This window comes from Meriones unguiculatus, chromosome 1, assembly GCF_030254825.1.
Source record: "Meriones unguiculatus strain TT.TT164.6M chromosome 1, Bangor_MerUng_6.1, whole genome shotgun sequence".
Lineage (NCBI taxonomy): Eukaryota > Metazoa > Chordata > Mammalia > Rodentia > Muridae > Meriones > Meriones unguiculatus.
The window spans coordinates 144603324-144624209 of NC_083349.1; the positions used below are offsets into that span (position 1 = coordinate 144603324).

At 53.6% G+C, this 20886-nt stretch overlaps 1 protein-coding gene and 1 long non-coding RNA gene across 2 annotated transcripts; one reads left to right on the forward strand and one right to left on the reverse strand.

Annotated features, from left to right (window-relative positions):
- Positions 1-452: 452 nt before the first annotated feature.
- LOC132648054 (uncharacterized) lies at positions 453-4259 on the reverse strand. The gene is made up of 3 exons (XR_009586418.1): positions 4170-4259; positions 1566-1725; positions 453-834 (listed from the first exon to the last, which is right to left on the reverse strand). It is a non-coding gene; the product is annotated as an uncharacterized LOC132648054 (long non-coding RNA).
- Bcam (basal cell adhesion molecule (Lutheran blood group)) lies at positions 2949-16600 on the forward strand. Its single transcript, XM_021642178.2, has 15 exons — positions 2949-3094; positions 5032-5153; positions 6300-6528; positions 6606-6676; positions 7695-7791; positions 7927-8109; positions 8895-9031; positions 9617-9773; positions 13271-13389; positions 13489-13630; positions 14114-14253; positions 14408-14552; positions 14639-14783; positions 15933-16050; positions 16140-16600. The coding sequence occupies exons 1-15, from the start codon at positions 3031-3033 to the stop codon at positions 16143-16145; spliced, it is 1875 nt and encodes a 624-aa protein (XP_021497853.1). The 5' UTR covers positions 2949-3030; the 3' UTR covers positions 16146-16600.
- The last annotated feature ends 4286 nt before the right edge of the window (positions 16601-20886 follow it).

Genomic DNA, 20886 nt, shown 5'->3' on the forward strand with positions numbered 1-20886 from the left:
ATAACTCATAACCACTATAACATCTATGAGGAGATGCGCACAGCTGATTAGCAGTTTCTTTGAGGGATAGCATGATAGTCACGTGTCACACAACACAACAAGACCCCGTGTGCAACAGTGGCCCATGAAATCATATCATCCAATGAGGTCCTAGCTGGTTTTGCTTGTAGAGCTGATTTGTGACGCTCACACGAGGACACATTGCCTAGCCACGCCTTATCTGAACGGATGCCCACTGTTAAGTGACAACTGATTGCCAGTCTGCACATACGAGACAACAGGGCAGAGTCAGAACATGACTTACTCCAGTACATAAATATTTATTTGTCCCAAGTCAGGCACTGTCCCAGGCTCTAGAGATACAGCGTGACCCTTATGGAGTTCCTGTTCCCTTAGGGCATAGATTCTGTGCCAGACAATACAAGACAAAGAGAATTTATCCCACCATGATAAGGTGACGGAGTTGGGAAACATGGGGCAGTCTGGAGAATGAGAGCTGGTATCAAAGCTCCCTAATGAGGCAAGTCACAGGAGAGATTAGAGGCAAGCAAGGAGGAAGCCATTCCGTGACAGGCAGAGGGGCCAGGAAGTGTAAAGGTCCCGGGGTTGATGGAACAGCACGGCAACGGAGTGGCAAAAACACTGCTTGAGAGGGAGAAGGAGCGACAGATGGGGTCAGGGAGGGAAAGGTCCTAGGATCTAGGACCTAACAAACCACAGAGAGAACGATGGCTTTTACTTTCAGCGAGATGGAGCCGTGGGCGCATTCTGAACAGAACAGTGGCCTGAGCTGACTCCCGTCTCCACAGGGTTCTTCTGGCTGTTTTGTAGGACCTAAATTGTAGCGGACAAAGGAAGGTGACGTTATGATACTGGGCACCCCCTCTGAACGAAGTTCCCAAGGAGCACTTAGGAACTTTTTGAGAAAGCCATGGGGGTGGGGAGGCTCCCTGAGGTGGCTAATCTGGTTTCGGTTGTCTTTTAAAGTTTCATCTTTATTTTGTTTTTAATATTTTTCAATGTATATATTTATTTTGGTTTTTCAAGACAGGGTTTCTCTGTATCCCCTGGCTTTTCTAGAACTCGCCCTGTAGACAAGGCTACAGACCTTGAACTCAGAGACCTGCCTGCCTCTGCCTCCCTGAGTACTGGGATCAAAGGCGTGCGCCAGCACCTCCCAGAAATAATTATTTATTTTTAAAGGTCTGTTTTATTTTATATGTACTAGTCTTTGCCTGTGTGTACATATAACCACCATGTGTTGGCATTTTCAGGCGAGCCTCTGGGCTTGTGAATATGCACCGCGACCCTTTCTTTTTTTTTTTTTTTTAAAGATTTATTTATTTATTACTTATGCAATGTGTGTTAGCATGTACACCTGCACGCCAGAAGAGGGAACCAGATTTTATGTTTAGATGGTTGTGAGCCACCATGTGGTTGCTGGGAATTGAACTCAGGACCTTTGGGAAGAGCAATCAGTGCTCTTATCCTCTGAGCCATTTCTCCAGCACCCCTGCCACCCTTTCTTGCCTGCTGTGGGCGGGATGGGATGGGGCAGCCTGGACCTTGACAGTAGGTGGACATCCCAGGGTGTGCGGGGCTGGCACGCAGGTCCAGAGATTTGCAGGGACCTGTGAGGCAGGACAGAGTCGAAGGAGGACTTCCTGAAGAGGAGATGAAGGAGCCCCATGCAAAGGTCGCTTTGCTGGTTTCACAATTGCTGTCCTGTGTGACAGGAATGTTAAAACAGCCCTTGAGAGCTAGGCCAATAGGTATAACATAAGCCTTTCCTCTGTGGCTGATGGGAAAAACCTTGGCTCCAGGGGCCCCTAAGCTCACTGCTGATCACCCTCTGACTGGCCATAGAGTGGAGGAGGAGGACCCTCTCTCAACATGACCAGTTACGCCCCCCCCATCCCTACCAGCAGCCCAGGCTAGCTTCCACCCACTGAGCAGTGGCGGAACCCTCCTTCCCCAGCCCCCATCCAGCATTCTTGAGATTTTGTTCCAGACTGACTAGTGAGGACCCTGGAGTAGAGTGATCTGTGACCCCTTACTTTGACCTGTGACCTTCTCTTCTGCCCAGCAGGCCCCAGTGGCTGGGTCTTCTCTTCCCTCCCCCACTCACCTGCCCCAGCCAACCCACTTCTCCCCTCCTCCCCCCAAGGTGGGGAGGGAATGTCGGGGAGAGAAGGAAGGAGGAAGGGGGGGAACATTCCTTGGATTCCCAGGATGGGGGGAAGTGAGGGAGGCAGGGAGAGCAGGACGCCCCGTCCCCACCCATCACTAAAGAGGCCTACCGAGGACTGGGGATTGAAAACCCATTAGAGAAAAGATTGACCTGGCCAGTTCCAGGCCACTGCTCAGTCAGAGGAGGGACACTTTCCAGCAAGGTGGCTCTAAAGGGAGGGCATCCCAGGGCACCCTGGGAAGGGCCAGTCATGCAGGAGAGACTTCAGAGACAGGCAATTAATTGTACCAGGGACTGCTGGTAAAAACCGACAATTCACAAACCAAGGGCGACGTCTCAACCTTAGAAACCCAGTACTCGGGAAACTGAGGCAGGATTGCCCTAGTTCCGGGCCAGCCTGAGCTACAGTGTGACACCTGCCTCCAAAAAAGATCCACCTGCAGCGGGTTGAGGGCGGGGGCGGGAGGGGAGAGAGGAGAAGGCTGGCCATCTTGGGAATGAGTGTCCAGGCCCCGCAGGTGGCCAGGAGGAAGGGAAAGAGGGTCCCGGCGGTGTCCCTCGATCGAGCTCCGGGTACTGGCTAGACTGGTCGGTCAGGACCCCTGGCCGCGGAGGACAGCCGCGAGCGTGGGTTGGACGGAGCGGCGCGTGGCGCGGCGCGGCGCTCGCGGGACCCCGCGCGCGCGCGAGGGTGGGAAGTCCTCCCAGAGCAGTGGGAGGTCTTGGACCTGCGCCCAGCTTGGGGATGGGGTGGGCGTGGCCCGGGGCGTGGCTCCGCTGCCAGCTTCAGAGCGGCCGAGCCTCACCCCGGCTCAGTCACCGCCGCCACCGCAGTGAACATGGAGCCCCCTGACGCCCGCGCAGGGCTGCTGTGGCTCGCCCTCCTGCTGGCGGGCCATTCAGGTATGACTTGGGGCTGAGGGCAGAGCTGAGACTTGTTGTTAGGACTCCGGGGATGGCCTCCGGGATCCCCGGGAAGACAAGAGGAACAAGCTACCATCTCTCCAAGGGAGCACAATCAAGAGGTTTCCCACCGGGGACAGGGGCGGGGAGGCCTCGGGATGTACCCGATCTGAGAGCTGATGCTAACCCAGCTCTGGAGCAAACACAATCTGAGACAATTGTCCCTTCCCGGCTCTCTGGGAACCCTGGGATCTAAGCCCTGCGACCCCTAGTAACCTTGGGTACCTGGAATCTGGGCTCTGTGCCCCCCTAGTCCCTTAGACTGGAGTCCAGCCCCCGCCCTCCCCGTAGTCAGAGTACCTTCGGCTAGGACACTGAAGATCAGCAGCCCAGAGCTGTTTCCTAAGTAATTAAGCTTCAGAGTTTCCTCAGAGAAGCTAGGGACCCTCCGGCTAAAGCACTTTCTGTAACGTTGGGGATTCCCCTAAATTAAAAGTTTAGATTGTCTCCCTCAGGAAAGGCCTGGAGTAGCCTGGCAGGGAACGTGGAACAGTGTTTCTGACTGACAGGCCCCTTTTCTGGGCCTCCGATAAATCCACACACCTGCACGTGGTGAGAGGGGAGGAGGGACAGAGGGGCTGGTAGGACACTGGGGCAGTGTGGGAACGGGACACGGGATCTTTCTCTGCTTTGCCTTGGCCGTTGGCTGCGCACACCCAGTCTACAGCACCAGCCTGGCCCCACAGTGGCTCCCCTGGGACAGTCTGGGGCCAAAGGTGGGTGCTTGGGAACCCAGGCTCCTGGCATAAACGTGATGTAAAGTGGAGCCCAGGATAGGCCTGGGCCAGGCTGGGCGGGAAGGAATGATGCCAGGGTGTCAGGGTAGCTTCCCAGCAAGAACCATGCCACCCGCCAGAGCCTGACAGGAATCCAAGACCCGTGTTCCCTGGTCCCTAGGACCCAGAGGTGCATGTTTTCAGCACCCAGCCTGCTACGCCTCAGGCAGCTGGGATGGCCTCCCAGCCCTCTCTCCCTCCCTCGGGACCCAGCCTCACCCCCTGCCCAGGTGACTCACCCAACCCTTTGCAAGCTTCTCTTGTAAAAAGATGGAGGGGCGGGCAGGGGGCTCTGGCGCCAAGCCGGGCAGGTCTCAGCCAGCCTGGCCCTCCCACATTCCTGAAACCTGCCCAGCCCTGTCCCCCCCCTTGCCACTCCCACACCCATCCAGCTCCTGGCCCAGCTGCAGCCCACACCCCAGCCCCCCTCCCCCCCCCCAGCCAGGAGAGTGTGGAGGGCCCCTAGGAGCTACCGGGGAAGATAGGATGGGACCAAATGAAATGAAAACAGATGTAGAACCTGTTATTCAGCCCCAGGCCAGGTCCTGACCTGGGTGCTGCAGGCCAAGGAGAGAGCCAGGCCTGGCCCTTCCTTGAGGGGATGTTTGCTGTAGTGGGTGAAAGAAGCCAGGCCTCAGTGTGGAGTACTGGAGAAGGCTTTACCTTAAACCTTACAAGTGGGGGGTGGGGGGGAGAGGGGACGGGCTGGGCCAGTGGTACGAACTTTAATCCCAGCACTCAGGAGGCAGAGACAGCTGTAGATCTCTGTGAGTTCGAGGCCAGCCTGGTTTGCATAGCTGGCAAACTCCAGGGAGCCAAGGCTACACGGTAAGACCCTATCTCCAAACAGAAGAATTGGAGAGACACTGATGGGACCCAGGCTCAGAGGGGACTGAGAAGGGAGACAGGAGCTGCTTCTGACGGAAGAGCCTGGACTCCTGTCTGAGGGAGAAGGCAAGAGTCCGGCCCTCTGTGTCTAAGGGAAGAGAGCTGTGTGTAAAGGGGAAATAGATCTTTCCAGTCTGAGGGAAGAGGCTGGGCCCGGAGGGCTCTTCCTGTTGGTGGCAGTGGGTGGCATCTGATGCTTGCGCCATCCTGCAGGTGCCCAGGCTGAGGTACATGTGTCTGTACCCCCTCTGGTGGAGGTGATGCGGGGAGAGCTGATCACCCTGGACTGTACTCCACGGGAGCACCCTGAGCATTATGTGCTGGAATGGTTTCTTGTGAGTTCTCTGTGCTGGAGCTGGGGGTGACGGGAGGAGAGAGAGGAGGAGGGAGGCTCCGGCCACCTGGTCACATTAGCACCTGTTACCTGCCTACACCGATCCCCTGCTCAGAAGAGCCCACATGAGCCATCAAAAGCTGCCCTTCCACTTCACAGAGGAGGACCCTGAGACCTGGGAAGGTGTGGGACTCTGCAAGGGGCCAGGCATCTGAGCAGGGCAGGCTTGAGGACGTGGCCCCACTTTGGAACATGGGTCTGGAGAGAGGGGTCTCAGAGTCAGAGACCACCAGAGACAAGGGGGAAGGAGAGGAAATAAGAGACAGAGCAGGAGACAGTGAGACAGAGGAGACGTGGGAGCAGAAGATGGACAAGGGATGATGAGGGACACAGAGGAATGCGTCAGGACTTGGGAGAGACTAAGGATGGGGACAGAGGGATGAAAGAAATGACAGGATGCTCAGGCCTGGGATCCCAGCTGATTAGGAGGGTGGAAAATTCAAGGTCTATGAAACTAGACCCCACTGCAAGATAAAAATTAAAGAGAAAGCTGAGGTCTACAGAGATGGGTAAGCCCGTAATAGCACTTGGCCCTCTCCCTGAGGACCTGAGGTCAGTTCTCAGCACTCACAGGCTCACAGCTGCCTGCAGCTAGCTCTCGGGGATTCGATGGCTTCCCTGGGTATCTGTATTCGGTGCATACACACACAGAAGGAGACATACACACACATATAAATGACCAAATAAATACTGTTTAAAAAACAGTTTTAAAGCCTGGTGGTGGGGGTGCACGCCTTTAATCCCGGCACTAGGGAGGCAGAGGCAGGTGATTTCTGTGAGTTCAAGGCAAGCCTGGTCTACAAAGCAAGTTTCAGGACAACCGGATATACACAGAGAAACCCTGTCTTGAAAAAATAAATACATGAAGATAAAATAATAAAAAGAGGGATGAGAGTATAACTCCCTGGTAGAGTGCTAGCTAGCATCCTCCCAGGGGGCCGTGGGGCCGTGGCTCAGTGGTAGAGTGGTTACATGTGGAAGCCACTAGAGTTCTTCCCTAGACCCAGAAAAAAACCTGAGGGGAGGCAGCAGGAAAGGAGGGCTCATGGCCGAGCTAAGACTGTCTGTCGCCTGCACGTATCCACAGGTTGATGTTTCCGGGGCCAGACACCACCTGGCTTCTGTGGAGCCACAGGGCTCAGGGCTCCGGGGCACAGTCCACAACTCTCGGGGCCGCAGACCCTCGTACGAGGTGGACTCCCGTGGGCGCCTGGTGATAGCAGACGCCCAGGTGGGGGATGAACGGGACTACGTGTGCGTGGTGAAGGCTGGGGCGGCAGGCACCTCAGAGGCCACCTCGAGGGTCCGCGTGTTTGGTAAGTGTCCCCCAAAGTCATCCCGAGGAGCCAGGGGACCAGAGAAGGGCCTGCTGACGAGAACATCTTTCCAACAGCGACACCGGAGGCCACGGAGGTGTCTCCCAACAAAGGGACGCTGTCTGTGATGGACCAGTTTGCCCAGGAGGTAATGTGCGCTGGAGTTACAGGCAGTAGGTGAAGAGACAGAGATATAGCCATCTTTGACATTGGGGATTTTGCTTGCTTGCTTGCTTGTTTTTTGGGTTTGCATGTGCGTGTGTGTGTGTGTGTGTGTGTGTGTGTGTGGTACTGGAGATTGAACACTCGGCATTCAGCATGTCAGGCTGATGCTCTACCAATGAACTATAAGCCTCGGCCTCCCTATTGTTGGGGTTTTTCCTTGTTTTGCTTTTTTTTTGGGGGGGGAGGTCGGGTAACCTTGTGTAGCACAGGCTATCCTGAAACTTCCTATGTAGACATAGGTATCTGTGACACCTTCCAAGTCCCGAGGCCCCAGGCGTGTGCCGCGGTAATGGCTGGTTTTTCTCTTGGTTTGGTTTGGTCTTACAGGCCAGCATGACTTCCAGCATGCTGTGTCGCTAGGGGTGACTTTGAACTTTTGATCCTCCTGCCTCTAGGAGTCATTCGAGGGCTAGGGGTACACACCTCGCCTTGGTTTGAGGTTGTGTGATGCCCGGTCTGGCCCAGAGCTCACTATGTAGCCCAGGCTAGTGTCAAACTGATGCTTCTATCTCGGCTTCTTGAGAGCTGTAACTAAAGCTGTGTGCTGCCATGCTTGATCCAAGTTCATGATTATTAATGAATAATGAATGGATTACTATGAATTAAGTACTGAGGGGTTGGGGCAGGGAGACAGGACTCACGCCACAGCATGAATGTGTAAGTCGGAAGATGACTTTTGAGAGCCTTCCCGTGCCTTCCTAACCCTGTACGCAGTTCCAGGGATAGAACTCAGGTCTTCTGCCTCCCCATAAGCACACAGCCGAGAGGGCTCGCAGGCCCAGGCTCTGGGCCTTTCAATGGGAGGAATAGGAGTTAGGATTTCTGCTTCCTCTCCTGGAGAGAAAGAGGCCAGTGGACACATCGAAAGGGCAGGTCTGGGGGAAAGAGAAGCAGACTTCAGAGTCCTGGCACCAAGCCTAGGCCACACCTTGTCTCTCCAGATTGCCACCTGCAGCAGCCACAACGGAAACCCGGTGCCTCGGATCACATGGTACCGGAACGGCCAGCGTCTGGACGTACCCATGGAGGTGACCCAAGGTGAGGCATCAGGGGAGCGTGTGAGCGCGGGATGGGGGAGGGATGCGGGCGGCGGGTTGCGGGGGTGGAGCGGGAGCGGGGGTGGGGCGGGCACCGTGCGGAACTCAGCACTCCCTGCGGCCCTCTCTCTCACAGAGGGCTACATGACCAGCCGCACCGTCCGGGAGGCCTCCGGCTTGTACTCCCTGACCAGCACCCTCTACCTGAAGCTCCGCAAGGATGATCAGGATGCCAGCTTCCACTGTGCCGCTCATTACAACATGCCCTCAGGCCAACATGGCCGCCTGGACAGCCATGCCTTCCACCTCACTCTGCACTGTGAGTCCCCACGACCCAGCCCCGGCGGAAGACCCCGTCCCATCAAGGCCCAACTCCCAGGCCTCATTCCAACCTGTGTCCTCACCCTAGCTTCTCACCTGGGATAGGCTGCTGACCTCTGACCCCAAACATACCGACCCTGACTGCAGCACATGCCCTGTGCCCCATGAGATCCTCCACCCTCTCCCACTGAATTGGGTCCCCAGATGACACCTGGTTTTAAATATCAAATTGTACACTGACCTCTGACCCTTGTGCCATTCTGTTAAACTTACCTCGACCCCTGACCTTTGGTGTGTTCTGAGAGTAAGTCTGAAACTATTAATGAGGTGACAGGTGCCTATACTGAGGAAGCTGAGACAGGAAGATGGGGAGCTCAAAATCTAGCTGAACTACAGAGACTTTGAGGGACCCCAAAACCTAAACCTAACGAAAGGAATAAGACAGACACACACAAATAAAACATGATTTTTTTTTTTCAAGACAGGGTTTCTAGGTATGTAAACCCTGGCTGTCCTAGAATTCTCTCTGTAGACTAGGCTGGCCTCAAACTCACAGAGAACCTCCTGCCTTTAATCCGGAGTCCTGGGATCAAAGGTGTGCTTCACCAGCACCCAGTTTATAAATCTAAAGCTTATAAAGCTAAAATAATAATAATGATGATAATAATAATAACAACACTTCTAAGCTTTAGATGCTGTCTCTCTCCTCTCAAAAGCAGGACTGACCTTTCCCTCAGTCCAGCTCTGACACATGCGCTGATCTTACTTTCTCTCCTCTCACAGATCCCACAGAGCATGTGGAATTCTGGCTGGGGAGCCCATCCACCACAGAGGGCTGGGTCCGAGAGGGTGACGCTGTGCAGCTGCTCTGCCAAGGTGATGGCAGCCCCAGCCCAGAGTATTCCTTCTTCCGCCAGCAGGTAACTCACTCCCTGGTCCCTTTGGACGCCAGCTGAATCTGTGTCATACTAACCTCATCAACCCCTTGTTTATCTTTAGTGGTGTGGGAGATAGAACCCAGGACCTGTCACATGCTACGAAAGTACTCTCTCACTGAGCCAAGCCCCAGCCCCTCACTGGGGGATTCTAGGCAGGGGCTCTACCACTGAGCCACACCAAAGCCCCTCACTGGGGGATTCTAAGCATGTCCTCTGCCACTGAGCCACACCCCCATCCCCTCACTGGGGGATTCTAGGCAGGGGCTCTACCACTGAGCCACACCAAAGCCCCTCACTGGGGGATTGCTTCTAGGCAGGAGCTCTACCTTGAGCCACATGCCCAGCCTCAACTGGTAATTTTGCCCCAGGGATGTTTGTCTTGGCAAGTACCCTTGATCTGAAGGACCTGTAACCCTGACTTGAGATGGTTTGGAGGATACACCCAACTTGTGTGACCCCTGACCCTTGGCTTGAACAGGCTCTAAGCAAGTATGACACCAGCTTGGTGACCTTTGCTTCCACCCCCAGCTCCCCCAGATTAGCTTAAATCTAGTGTACCTTACTCAGGGTGCCCAGGAAGAACAGCTAAATGTCAACCTCAAGGGGAACTTGAGCCTGGAGCGGGTGCACCGGGACCAGAGTGGAATCTATGGCTGCAGAGTGGAAGACTACGACGCTGGCGAGGATGTGCAGCTTGTCAAGACCCTAGAGCTGCGCGTGGCCTGTGAGAGCTTTGGGGGGAAAGGGAGATAGGATGGGGTCAGGCTTTGTCAGCTCCTCTCCCTCCGGGTCCCCACCCTGGCTCCTCCCAACTGCCTGGCAGTCTCCAGAGTGCTGGTTCCAGAACACACACTTGCCTCTCTCCCCTGCTTAGAACCCGCTGTGGCTTCCCCGTGTTCCGTAGAGAAAGATTGGGTCCCTCTTTGACGGTCTCTGCTCACCTGAGCAGCTTCACTGTCAGCTGACTCTCCCCTTCCACCCTCCACCCTCATCGAAGCTGCAGCTCCAGCGCATCACAAACTCCTCTCGTCTTTCTAACTCCTCAATCTTATGTCCACTGAATTAACCTGACTAGATCCTAGATCCTGGGTTCTTTTTTTTTTTTTTTTTTTATTTCAGTTTTTTTTTTATTTTATTTTTTTTTATCAGTTACATTTTATTAACTCTGTATCCCAGCCGTGTCCCGATCCCTCATTCCCTCCCAGTCCCTCCCTCCCTCCCTCCCTCATCTCCACCGTGCCCCTTTCCAAGTCCACTGATGGGGGGGACCTCCTCCCCATTCATCTGATCCTGTTTTATCAGGTATCTTCAGGACTGGCTGCAAAGCCCTCCTTAGATCCTGGGTTCTAAACAGCTTTTGCAGTTCACTTTGCTAGGAAGAAAGCTCTGTTCTTGTGTGTGTGTGTGTGTGTGTGTGTGTGTGTGTGATGTACATGCTCATGTGCACACACACTTCCTGTGCATGTGTTTGTCAAGGCTAGAGGTCAACCTTAGCTATTGTTACTTGAGATGGATGCTTTGTTTTTTGAGAAGGATATTTTCATTGGCCTGGAGCTGATTAAGCAAAGTTGGCTAGCCAGTATGGCCCAGAGCTCTATCTGCCTCTGCCTCATTAATGCTAAGATTATAAGCATGCACAGCTATGCCCAGCCTTTTGTCTGTGTGGAATATGGGCTTCTAGGCAGGTTATGTACTACTGAGCCACACCCCCAGCCCCTCACTGGGGGATTCTAGGCAGGGGCTCTCAGCATTGAGCCACACCCCCAGCCCCTCACTGGGGGGTTCTAGACAGGGCCTCTAGGACCCTGGTCCTTATGTTTGTAAAGTAATCACTGTACTTGTGGAGCTGTCTCAATAGCCTACGTTTGGCTGTGTTGTTTGTTTGGCTTTTTAAATATTTGTTTATTTCTTATGAGCGCTTTATCTTCATGTTCACCTGCGCAGCAGAAGAGGGCACCAGATCTCATTATAGATGGTTGGGAGCCACCATGTGGTTGCTGGGAATTGAACTCAGATCCCCTGGAAGAGCAGACAGTGCTCTTAACCACTCTCTCCAGCCCCTTGCCTGTACTGTTTTAATTGAGACAGACTCTCATAAAACTAGGCTGGCCTTGAACAAACTATGTAGCCAGCCTTACTACAGAAGCAAAGACAAAAGAAAAGTGCTAGTTCAAACTGTTTTAGTCACCTTAGCGTGTCTTAGAGCACTGATAAGACGGAGGGTGCTAGGTGACACGGATTGTCACAGTCAGAGTTCCCTGGAGCTGTTCTCCTTCACCTGGTCTGTAGGTAGAATGTCTGCTTATGGAAACCCTCTATGTGCTCTGAAGCAGCAAGAATGAGCAAGAGCCGAGGTTTGACTGTGCTTTACAAAAGGCCTGGGCGTGGGGGGCTACTCCACAGTTGTCCCCTTCGGATGAAGGATCTGAGCCCGATTGTCTGTGTTCTGTGCAGGGGAGGGGCATGACCTTGGGTGAGGGATTCTCCTTGTAGTTGAGGGCATTCCCACAGAGGGTTGACAGCTGAAGGTTGACAGCTGCCGGGCCTCTTGGCAGCTGGGGGAATCAGTTGTCGGTGTTGGGAGAGAGATCCCGAGCTCCGGGTGTCCACAGCAGCCAGGCAGGGGACCTCTGAGGGAAGAGAACATGGCTAAGAAACTGAAGAATGATACAGGAAACCCACAGAGCTGGAAACTCCTGCTGCGGCCAGAGAGAGCCGGGGAAGAGGCTGTAGCCACGAACTTGGCATTCCGGAGAAAACTAAACCTACAGTCTCTAGCTAAGCAGTTAAGAGCGGACGAAAGGCAGTGTTCATTAACTCGGCAGGCTCTTGTAAGCTGTGGCAGTTTGGCCATGATGCCAAGGGTACTGGGGAGCCATGGCAGGATTTTAAGCAAAGGTGAAGATGGACCGGTGTGTTCTTGGGTTGGTCAGTGGAGGATGGACGGAAAAGACAAAAGGGAGAATCGGGGCTGGCAAGATGGCTTATCAAGTCCAGGAGCTTGCTACCAAGCCCAGCAACCCGAGTGTGATTCACATGAAGGAGGGGAGAATCTTCTCCATCAAGTGCCCTCTGACCTCTGACCTGTGAGCCATGGCGTTCATGCATGCATGCACCACAATAAGTAATAAAAATACAACTTTTAAAAAATGAGAGATAAGATGGCTAGTGGGGGCCCACGCCTTCAGTCGCAGTGCTCAGGAGGCAGAGGCAGGCAGATCTCTGTGAGTTCAAGGCCAGCCTGGTATACAGAGTGAGTTTCAGGACAGCCAGGGCTGCACAGAGAAACCCTGTATCAAAATCCAAAACCAAACAAAGAAGCAAAAGAGTGAGGGGTGGACTAGTGTGGAGGTGAGGATGGTTTGGGGTCATACATAGGGATGAGGGGGGATCCTTCTGCGGCAGAAATATAAAATCTTTTTTTTTTTTTTTTCTGTTAACAGTACCTCCCTATGTAACCTAGGCTGGTCTGAAACTCAGACCTTTCAGCCTCCATTTCCCAAGTGCTGGGATGACAGGCACAATTTTGTTGCTGTGTTTTGAGATGCTGACAATTGGACACAGGGCCTTAACTATGCTAGACAAATGCTCTCTACCACCGGTATTTATACCCAACCACAGGTCTGGAGGAGTGAAGTCAGGTTATCTGGCTTAGTGGTTAAGTGTCTACTCACTGAGCCATCTTGCTGGTCCAAGCCCATCAAGTTTTTATGGAGATGGATGGGAGTAATGCAGGGGAGAGCAAAAATTTGAGCTGAAGCAAAACTTGGGTAGAGAGCTGGAGGCACTGAAGCAGAACACCTGCCTAGAATCCCCCAGTGAGGGGCTGGGGGTGTGGCTCAGTGGTAGAGCCCCTGCCTAGAATCCCCCAGTGAGGGGCTGGGGTGTGTCTCAGTGGCATAGCCCCTGCCTAGAGTCCCCCAGTGAGGGGCTGGGGGCATGGCTCAGTGGTAGAGGTAGAGCAGTTACTTGCCTGGCATGTGGGAAATCCTGGGTTCTATTCTCAGTACTGTAAAGCCGCAGATAGCAGGTCAGATAGTGCATTCTCTAAGAGCTGCTCTTCTAGGTCTTGGCTGAAGGGCCTGGATGGAAAGTAAAGATGCCATTGTACTGGGGAGAATAGAAAGAACAACATGGTGCTGTCTGCTGCCTGATAGCCCTCTAGAGGCCCTGGCTGAGTGGCCAAGGGGCTGGGGAATGCGACCATGTTTTCCCCCGCAGACCTGGATCCGTTGGAGCTGAGCGTGCCCGAGGAGCTCTCTGTGTCCCTGAACAGCACTGGCACAGTGGTGAGCTGCTCCGCTACAGGCCTGCCTGCTCCTGCCGTGCGCTGGACCAAGGTGACTGGAGGAAGGAGCTGTGGGACCTGGGGGGGGGACTCCACTTTGCCTCTCATCCTCTCATGGCTCTGCCTGGCTTCCTTCCTGTCCCTTCCCTAGGATTCTGTGACCCTTGCAGATGGTCCCATGCTCTCTCTCGACTCAGTTACCTTTGACTCAGCTGGCACCTACGTATGTGAGGCCTCCACACCCACAGTCCCCCTCCTGAGCCGCACACAGAGTTTCCGGCTGGTGGTCCAAGGTTTGGATTGTTGGGTGGTTTGTGTGTGGACACTGACTGTCTTTGTGTGTGTGTGTGTGTGCATACGTGTAAGCAAGCAAACAATCAAACAAGCATGCCTGAGGCCAGAGGTTGACCTTGGATGTCTTCTTCTATGCCTCTCCATTTTTTGCTGGGAGTGGGTGTGTTCTGAGACACAGGTCTCCTCTGTAGCCCCAGCTGTCCTGGAACTCACTGTGTAGACCAGACTGGCCTGGAACTCACAGAGATTCAAGGCGGACATCTGTTGTCAGGGCTGGGGTTGTAGATGCTCACTGCTGCACCCTTCTTTTACGTGCATGCTAGGGATCTGAACTCAGGGCCTCAGGCTTGGATGGCAAGCACTTTATCCAATGAGCCATGCCCCAGGTCCTCCTCTGTTTTCTCCTCTTTGCTCTCCTGTGTCTCCTTCCTTCCCCTTGAAGCATGCCTCCCCCTCACTGCTATGGTCCCCACCACCCACAGGGCCACCAGAATTAAAACCAAATGAGATAAAGCCCAAATCAGGGAACATCTGGACAGAAGGCGATGAAGTGCTGCTGACCTGCTCCGCCCGAGGCTTCCCAGAGCCCAAACTCACCTGGAGTCAGCGAGGAGGCGATACTGTAAGAGACTGTCCTTGCCACCCTGAGCCTATCCCAACTTGCACAGGGGGACCCTGGCCCTCATGGACCCAGGCTTCATATCCCCACACTCCACCTCAGCCCTTGCCCCCAGCCCTTGGCCCCAAGGGGCCGGGCCTGATCCGAGCCTCCACAGCCAGGAAAGCCGCCCTTTGAGGGCAGCGGCTGGAGCAGCAGCTCGCTGATGGTGAAACTGACCAGCGCCCTGAGCCGAGAGGGCGTGTCCTGTGAGGCGGCTAACATCCATGGCAAGACAGGTCACGTCTTCCACTTCGGCTCTGGTGTGTAACCACCGGGGGGGGGGGGCTGCTGGGTGCAGGCAGTCCTGATGTGGTGAGCTGAGCACCTCTCTGTTTTCTCCATACAGTGGCTCCGCAGACTGCCCAGGCCGGAGTGGCTGTCATGGCCGTGGCCGTCAGCGTGGGCCTCCTGCTACTTGTGGTCGTGGCCTTCTACTGCATGAGGCGCAAGGGGCACCCTGGCTGCTGCCGGCGAGCGGAGAAGGGGGCCCCGTAAGTGCCTGCGAGCTTCAGCCTCAGCCACGTCTTGCCGTGAGCCAAACACTCCAGCTCCGTTGCTAAGGGAATCCCAAAGCAATCCGCTCCCGGGCCTGTCCCGTCTCCTCACCCGTCCGGCTCCAGGGTGGCCGTCTACCTAGCCCCTGCTTCTACCCAAAGCCACCTTAAATCTCACCAGCCAGACCTAACGCCGTCCCCATCCCCTCATCCTCCATTACGGGTCTCTATCTAACTGTAGCTGAGTTCTTTTGTTTTGTCTGAAGTATTGGGGCTGGAACCCAGATTTTATGCGTACTAGACAAACCCTTTACTTCTGAACGACGCCCCTACAAGCACAGTGGTGGCGCACACCTTTAATCCCGGCACGCGGACACAGGCAGGTGGATCTCTGAGTTTGAGGGGCCAGCCTGATCTACAGAGTGAGTTCTGGGACAGCCAGGGCTACACAGAGAAACTGTGTCTCAAAACAACCAAAAATAAAAATAAAAAAAGAAAGAAGGACGCCCCACAGCCCGATCTTCTGGAGGCATCTCCTCAGTTGAGAGCTGGCTCTCTCCTGTGTTAAACTGACGACCAACTAGCCTGGGAGACTCTAGGCAGGGGCTCTACCACTGAGCCACACTCCCAGCCCCCTTTTGAGTATTTTGGGAACTGTCTCAATGAGTTGTCCAGGCTGGCTTAGAGCTTTCAGTCCTCGTGCTTTAAGCTCTCAAGTGCCGGGATTAGATCCCTGGGCCATAAGGCCCAGCTTCATCTCACGTCAAGCCTTTGTGGGATCTGAAGTCTCACGTGGGACAGATTCTGACCTGCTCCTTAAAGCCACATTTCCAGGAGCTGTCTTCATAGTCCCATTCCAACAACCCCAAGTCTAGCTCCGAACCCCACTGCCTATACCCAGTCCTTCTACAGTCTGTACCTGTAGCCATCCAAATTCACCCACATCTCACCTCATCCCCAGCCTCCCATAGCCTCTCATCCTTGTTCCCGACTGGTCTCTGATACTCTGTAGCCTTGCTTCAAGCCCATCTCCCGCCTTCAGCTCCTCACCTCCCACTACCAAACCCAAATGCCATCACCACCCCTACCCAGTCTCAGTTCTTTCTCTAGCAGTGACCATTTCACTGTGCCACTGTCTTCCCCCAGGCCAGCCAGGGAGCCAGAGCTGAGCCACTCTGGCTCAGAGCGGCCAGAGCAGACAGGCCTTCTCATGGGTGGGCCCTCCGCAGGAGGCAGAGGTGGCAGCGGGGGCTTTGGAGATGAGGTGAGTGATGTTGGGGTGTCCAGTAGCGAGCCAGCTAAGTGCAGGGCCAGCCTCGTGGGCTCAGGTTCCACTCCCTGTTCTGTCTCCAGTGCTGAGGCTGAGGGCCTTCCAGAGGGAGTCTCTGGATCTGGAACTTTGGGCATCATCGGAGGACCGGCTCTGCGCTCATCCCCGCCTCCTTCCTCCTCCAGCCTAGGCCCTCCCTTCCTTCCTCTGCCTGCTGGGCAGGGACCCACAGTAGCCAGCAGCCTCACTGAGGGAAAGAGGGGGGTGGGGGCCTGGGAGGAGGCCTTCCTCCAGGGAGTATAACTCTCTCAGGCCCCAGAATAGCTCCTGGACCCAAGCCCAGGGCCTGGCCTGGGATATGGCGCTGAGGGTCGGCAGCCTGGGGCTATTTTTACCTCCTGTGTCCCTTGCTAGGCACTACCCCCACCTGATACCCTGCTTGTAGTCTGACACTGGAGTCCCCAACCCACCTGATCCCTGCCCTTGTCCCCAGCCCATCATCTGTGAACACTGGATTCTGAAATAAATGCTGCCTGTCACATGGCTCCTTTCCTCTGGCCAGATCGTCTTCTAAGGGAGGGGGATAAAGGGGAAGGAGGGTGCAGGCCATTTTTCCCTTTTACTACTACTGGCTGGCTGTCTCCTCACATACCCTCAAGAAAGGTCTGATAACAAGGGGAACAGCAGGAGACAGGCTGGAGAGGGTGAGAGACAGCTAGCATGAAACAAGACTCGGCTGGCTGATGCTGAGGAGACACCAGGGGTCCAAGCAAGTCTGGACACTGGGGACTGGTGCCCAGTGTCTGCTTGGGGATAAGGTCCTGTCCCATTAAGGAAAAATTCCCAGAGTCCCTAGGGAGCTGGAGCTAAGACTAGAAAAATCCTCTCCCCTTCCTGGAATTGCTGGGGACTCCCTGGGGAATCAGGAGTGACAAAAGGAATGCAAAAGGGACCTGGGGCAGAGTGGAGAAACTGAAAGACTCTCTGAGATCCAAACAAGGACTGGAGAGGATGGAGGCGATCCGGCCTGCCATCTGAGCAGTTGGGAGGCTGAGGCATTGGGTAAGGAGCTGGAGGCCAGGCTGGGCTACACAGTGACTTCGGGGTGACTTCGGGTGGGCTGGGACGGCAAAGCCAGGCACTGTCCCAAGATAACGGGGGCCAGTAAGAAGGTTTAGTGGGTGGGGGTACTGCTACCAAGCCTGACAACTCAAATTGGGTCATGTAGACCGGGCTGGCTTCCAATTCATGCTATGTAGCTGAAAATGGCCCTAAAATCTAGATTCTCCTGCCTCTACTTGTTAAGTCCCCAGTGAATTCCAGAAACACAGAAACCACTGAGCTTTATATGCACTTTTTCTCTTATACATGAGCACTTACGATAAAGCCCACTTTACAAACTAAGATCAGTAAGAAAACAGTAGCTATTGATAGAGCCAGTGTGGTGGCGCACATTTATAATCCCAGCACTTGGGAAGCTGAGGCAGGAAGATTGCCATGCGTTCAAGCACAGCCTGGGCTACAGTATGAGAGCCTGTCTCAGTAAGTGAAGTAAGGAAAGAAAGTGAGCAGTTGTTAGTAAAATAGAGGACTGGGGAGACGGCTCAGTAATAAGTGTTAATTTTGCAAGAATGAAAATGTAAGTTTAATCTCTAGATCCCACATAACTGGACAATAGCCCCAGTGCTAGGGAAGCAGAGACGGGCCGTCCCTGGGGCTTGCTAGCCAGTTAGTCCAGCCTGTTTGGCAAGTTTCCAGACCAAATGTTTCAAAGAAAAACCAAAATGGTCGGGGCTAGAGAGAAGTCTCAGTGGTTAAGTGTGCTCTTGCAGAGGACTGGAGTTCTGTTCCTAGCACCATGTCAGGCAGCTCACAGGCTCCTGTAACCAGCTCCAGGGTCCCTGGCACCCTCTGCTGGCCTCTGCATCACCTGCATGCAACATGCACATAATTAAGATAGTCTTTCTAAGGTTGAGCTTGCCTAAGAACACCTGAGATTAGCTTCTCTCCTCCACATGCACACCCATGTACGCAATCACACACATGCTTGCACATTTACACAAATTAAATAGAACACTTACAAGGGCACAAAGTATGCCATTGTTAAAGATTGTTGTTTAAAACAAAAGTTATTTCAAACTCGTGAATTATTTATATCTGGAATGTTCCATTGAACATTTTTGGACTGGGGCTGAGCACGGGTAACTGGAACCGTGTGGAGTGACACTGGGCTGGGGAGGCGCTTCCAGTCATCAGACCCCATGCCTTGTTCCTGTTCCTCCCCTCTCTCCGTCCCTGTAGGTAGAGCCCTCTTGTCGTCTGTATGGGAACGTTGTGAATTTTCTGGCTTGCTTGTTTGTGACAGGATTTCAAGCAGCCCAAGCTGGCCTCAGATTCTCCACCCCCCTGCCTCACACTCTCAAATGCTGGAACAAAGGAAGGCTAGTGAGGTGGCTCAGCAGGCCAGGGTGCTCGCCCCAAAGCTAGATGGCCTGAGTTTAGTCTCCAAATCCAACATAAGGGAAGGTAAACCACTCACACAAGCTGTCTTCTGCATGAGCCCCACTTCACAGGGGCACATCCAACACTAAATAGACTAAGGGGGGGGGGGTGTGACATTTTGATTTCAGTTCAGCTAGGCATGGTGGTTTGTGCCTGTATTGTCAGTGGAACATTGAGGCAAGGCAGGAGGATTGCTGCAAGATTAAGACCAGCAAAACGCTGATGTAATGAAACCCTCAGGGAAAACAAATAAACAAATAAAAACCGAGTACAAGCTGGGAATCCAAGCATTGGAGAGGAAGAAGCAGGTGGTTTACTCTATATCTGAGGTTAGCTGGAGTTCCAGGCCAGCCAAGGAACTTATTAAGATCTTATCTAAAAGTAAACTCCCAGCACTTGGGAGGCAGTGGCAGGGCAGTTCTGAGTTCGAGGCCAACCTGGTCTACAGAGCAAGTTCCAGGAGAGCCACTACACAGAGAAACCCTGTCTCAAACAGACAAACAAACAAAAAACCCCAAACACACACACGCACACACACACACACACACACAAAACAAACAAACGTACGACACTACCATCACTAAATAAAACTTAAAAGTTTAGATACATAACTGGGAAGTTCAAAGGCAAACTACTTGAAACAGTTGGATTCAGGAGCTCAAATCTACTTCTGTTTCAAACAATATCACTGATTAGGGGTTGGCATGCCCAAGGGCTGTGATTGGCCCAAGGTAGGTGGCTACTGCTTCCTGTGCCCACAAGAGCAGGGTTGCAGTGCAGGTAAATTACTTGGAACGGGAAGCCTTTGGCTGTGTTCCCAGCAGGCTGCTGCTCCTGAGTGAAGTGCTACCTCTGGGACTCCTCGACCCCAGAAGTTGACTTCACAAGCATGAGACCCACCCAGTCCTCTGTCAACAAACCAGGCTGATCTCAGGCCTGAAGCATGCCTCATACTCCAGCCCGCACTCCTCTGGCTTCCTTCCTGAGCCCGCCCTATCCACAAAGACCAGCCAGAAGAAGAGACCACTTGGTGGCTGTCCAGAAGAGCAGGTGCAGAGGGGGAAAAGACCGCTCAGCAGGCCGGCTCTTCCACTCACAGGAGGAAGGGCAGGGGCAGGACTTTGCAATGTCAACAGTGAGGCTAACACTCTAGACCTCCTTCCTTAGCTGGGACAGGATAAAAGGCTTCAGAAAGTCAGGGATGGGTCAGCAAGGTGCCAGTTCATCAAATCCATGCCAATCTGACCATCTTAGTTTGGTTTCTGGAACCATGATTGGAGAGTATCAACTCCTCAGACCTCCATGCATGCCCCCCCCACCGTAAGAAGAGGAAGGGGAAGTTTTGATCTTTAAGACGGTACTTGCTGCCTGCCTAACACCTTCAGCTCAATCCCCAGAGACCACAGACTAGAAGGAGACAGCTGGTCTACACGCCGCGGCACCTGGCACCTACACCCCTCTCAAAAACAAACAACTTAAAGTATAAGCGTACATATGTGTATGTATGTATAATATGCGTACATGTGTATTATACATACATACACATATGTGGTCAAGGGGTTATGACCATTTGTTGTTCTTTCTTGTAGAGAACCAGGGGTTGTTTCCCTGTGCCCATACAGCAGCTCACAACTCTCCATAACTCCAGTTCCAGGAGCTCTGACACCCGAGGCTGCTTCTGGCCATTACAGGCAGCACCAACATACATACATATACACACAGGCAAACCCTCATATACAGAACTTTAAAGAAATCTTGAAACAGAAAAAAGTCGTCAAGGCTCTGGGTGTGATGCTACATCCCTTTAATTCCAGCACTAGAGAGGGGCGGGCAGATCTCTGTGGCTCAAGGCCAGCCTGGTCTACATAGGAAGTTCCAGCACAGCCAGGGCTACACAGTGAGACCCTGCGTACCGGCTGGTTTGTGTCAACTTGACACATGATAGAAACACCAGAAAGGAAGGCGCCTCAGTTGAAAAAATGCCATCACAGCACCCAGCTGTAAGGCATTTTCTCAATTAGTGACCAATGGGGGAGGGCCGAGCCCCCTGTGGATGGTGCCATGCCCGGACTGGTAATGCTGGGTTCTACAAGACAGCAAGCTGAGCAAGCCAGAAAGCAGCACCCCTCCATGGCCTCTGCATCAACTCCTGCCTCCAGGTTCCTGGCTTGCTTGAGTTCTTGCCTTAGGAACAGCAATATGGAAGTATAAGAAAACAAAGCAAAACAAAAACAAAAAACAAACTTTCTCCCCCAAGTTGCTTTTATATTATGGTGTTTCACTGCAGTAAATGAAACCCTAACTAAGACACTGTCTTAAACCAGGCAT

Bases quoted from the DNA above. Each gene is read 5' to 3' on its own strand.
- Bcam (XM_021642178.2), top strand. From the start codon at position 3,031: ATGGAGCCCCCTGACGCCCGCGCAGGGCTGCTGTGGCTCGCCCTCCTG. The intron at 13,390-13,488 runs GTGACTGGAGGA...TCCCTTCCCTAG, and splicing joins CTGCCGTGCGCTGGACCAAG to GATTCTGTGACCCTTGCAGA. The intron at 13,631-14,113 runs GTTTGGATTGTT...CACCACCCACAG, and splicing joins TTTCCGGCTGGTGGTCCAAG to GGCCACCAGAATTAAAACCA.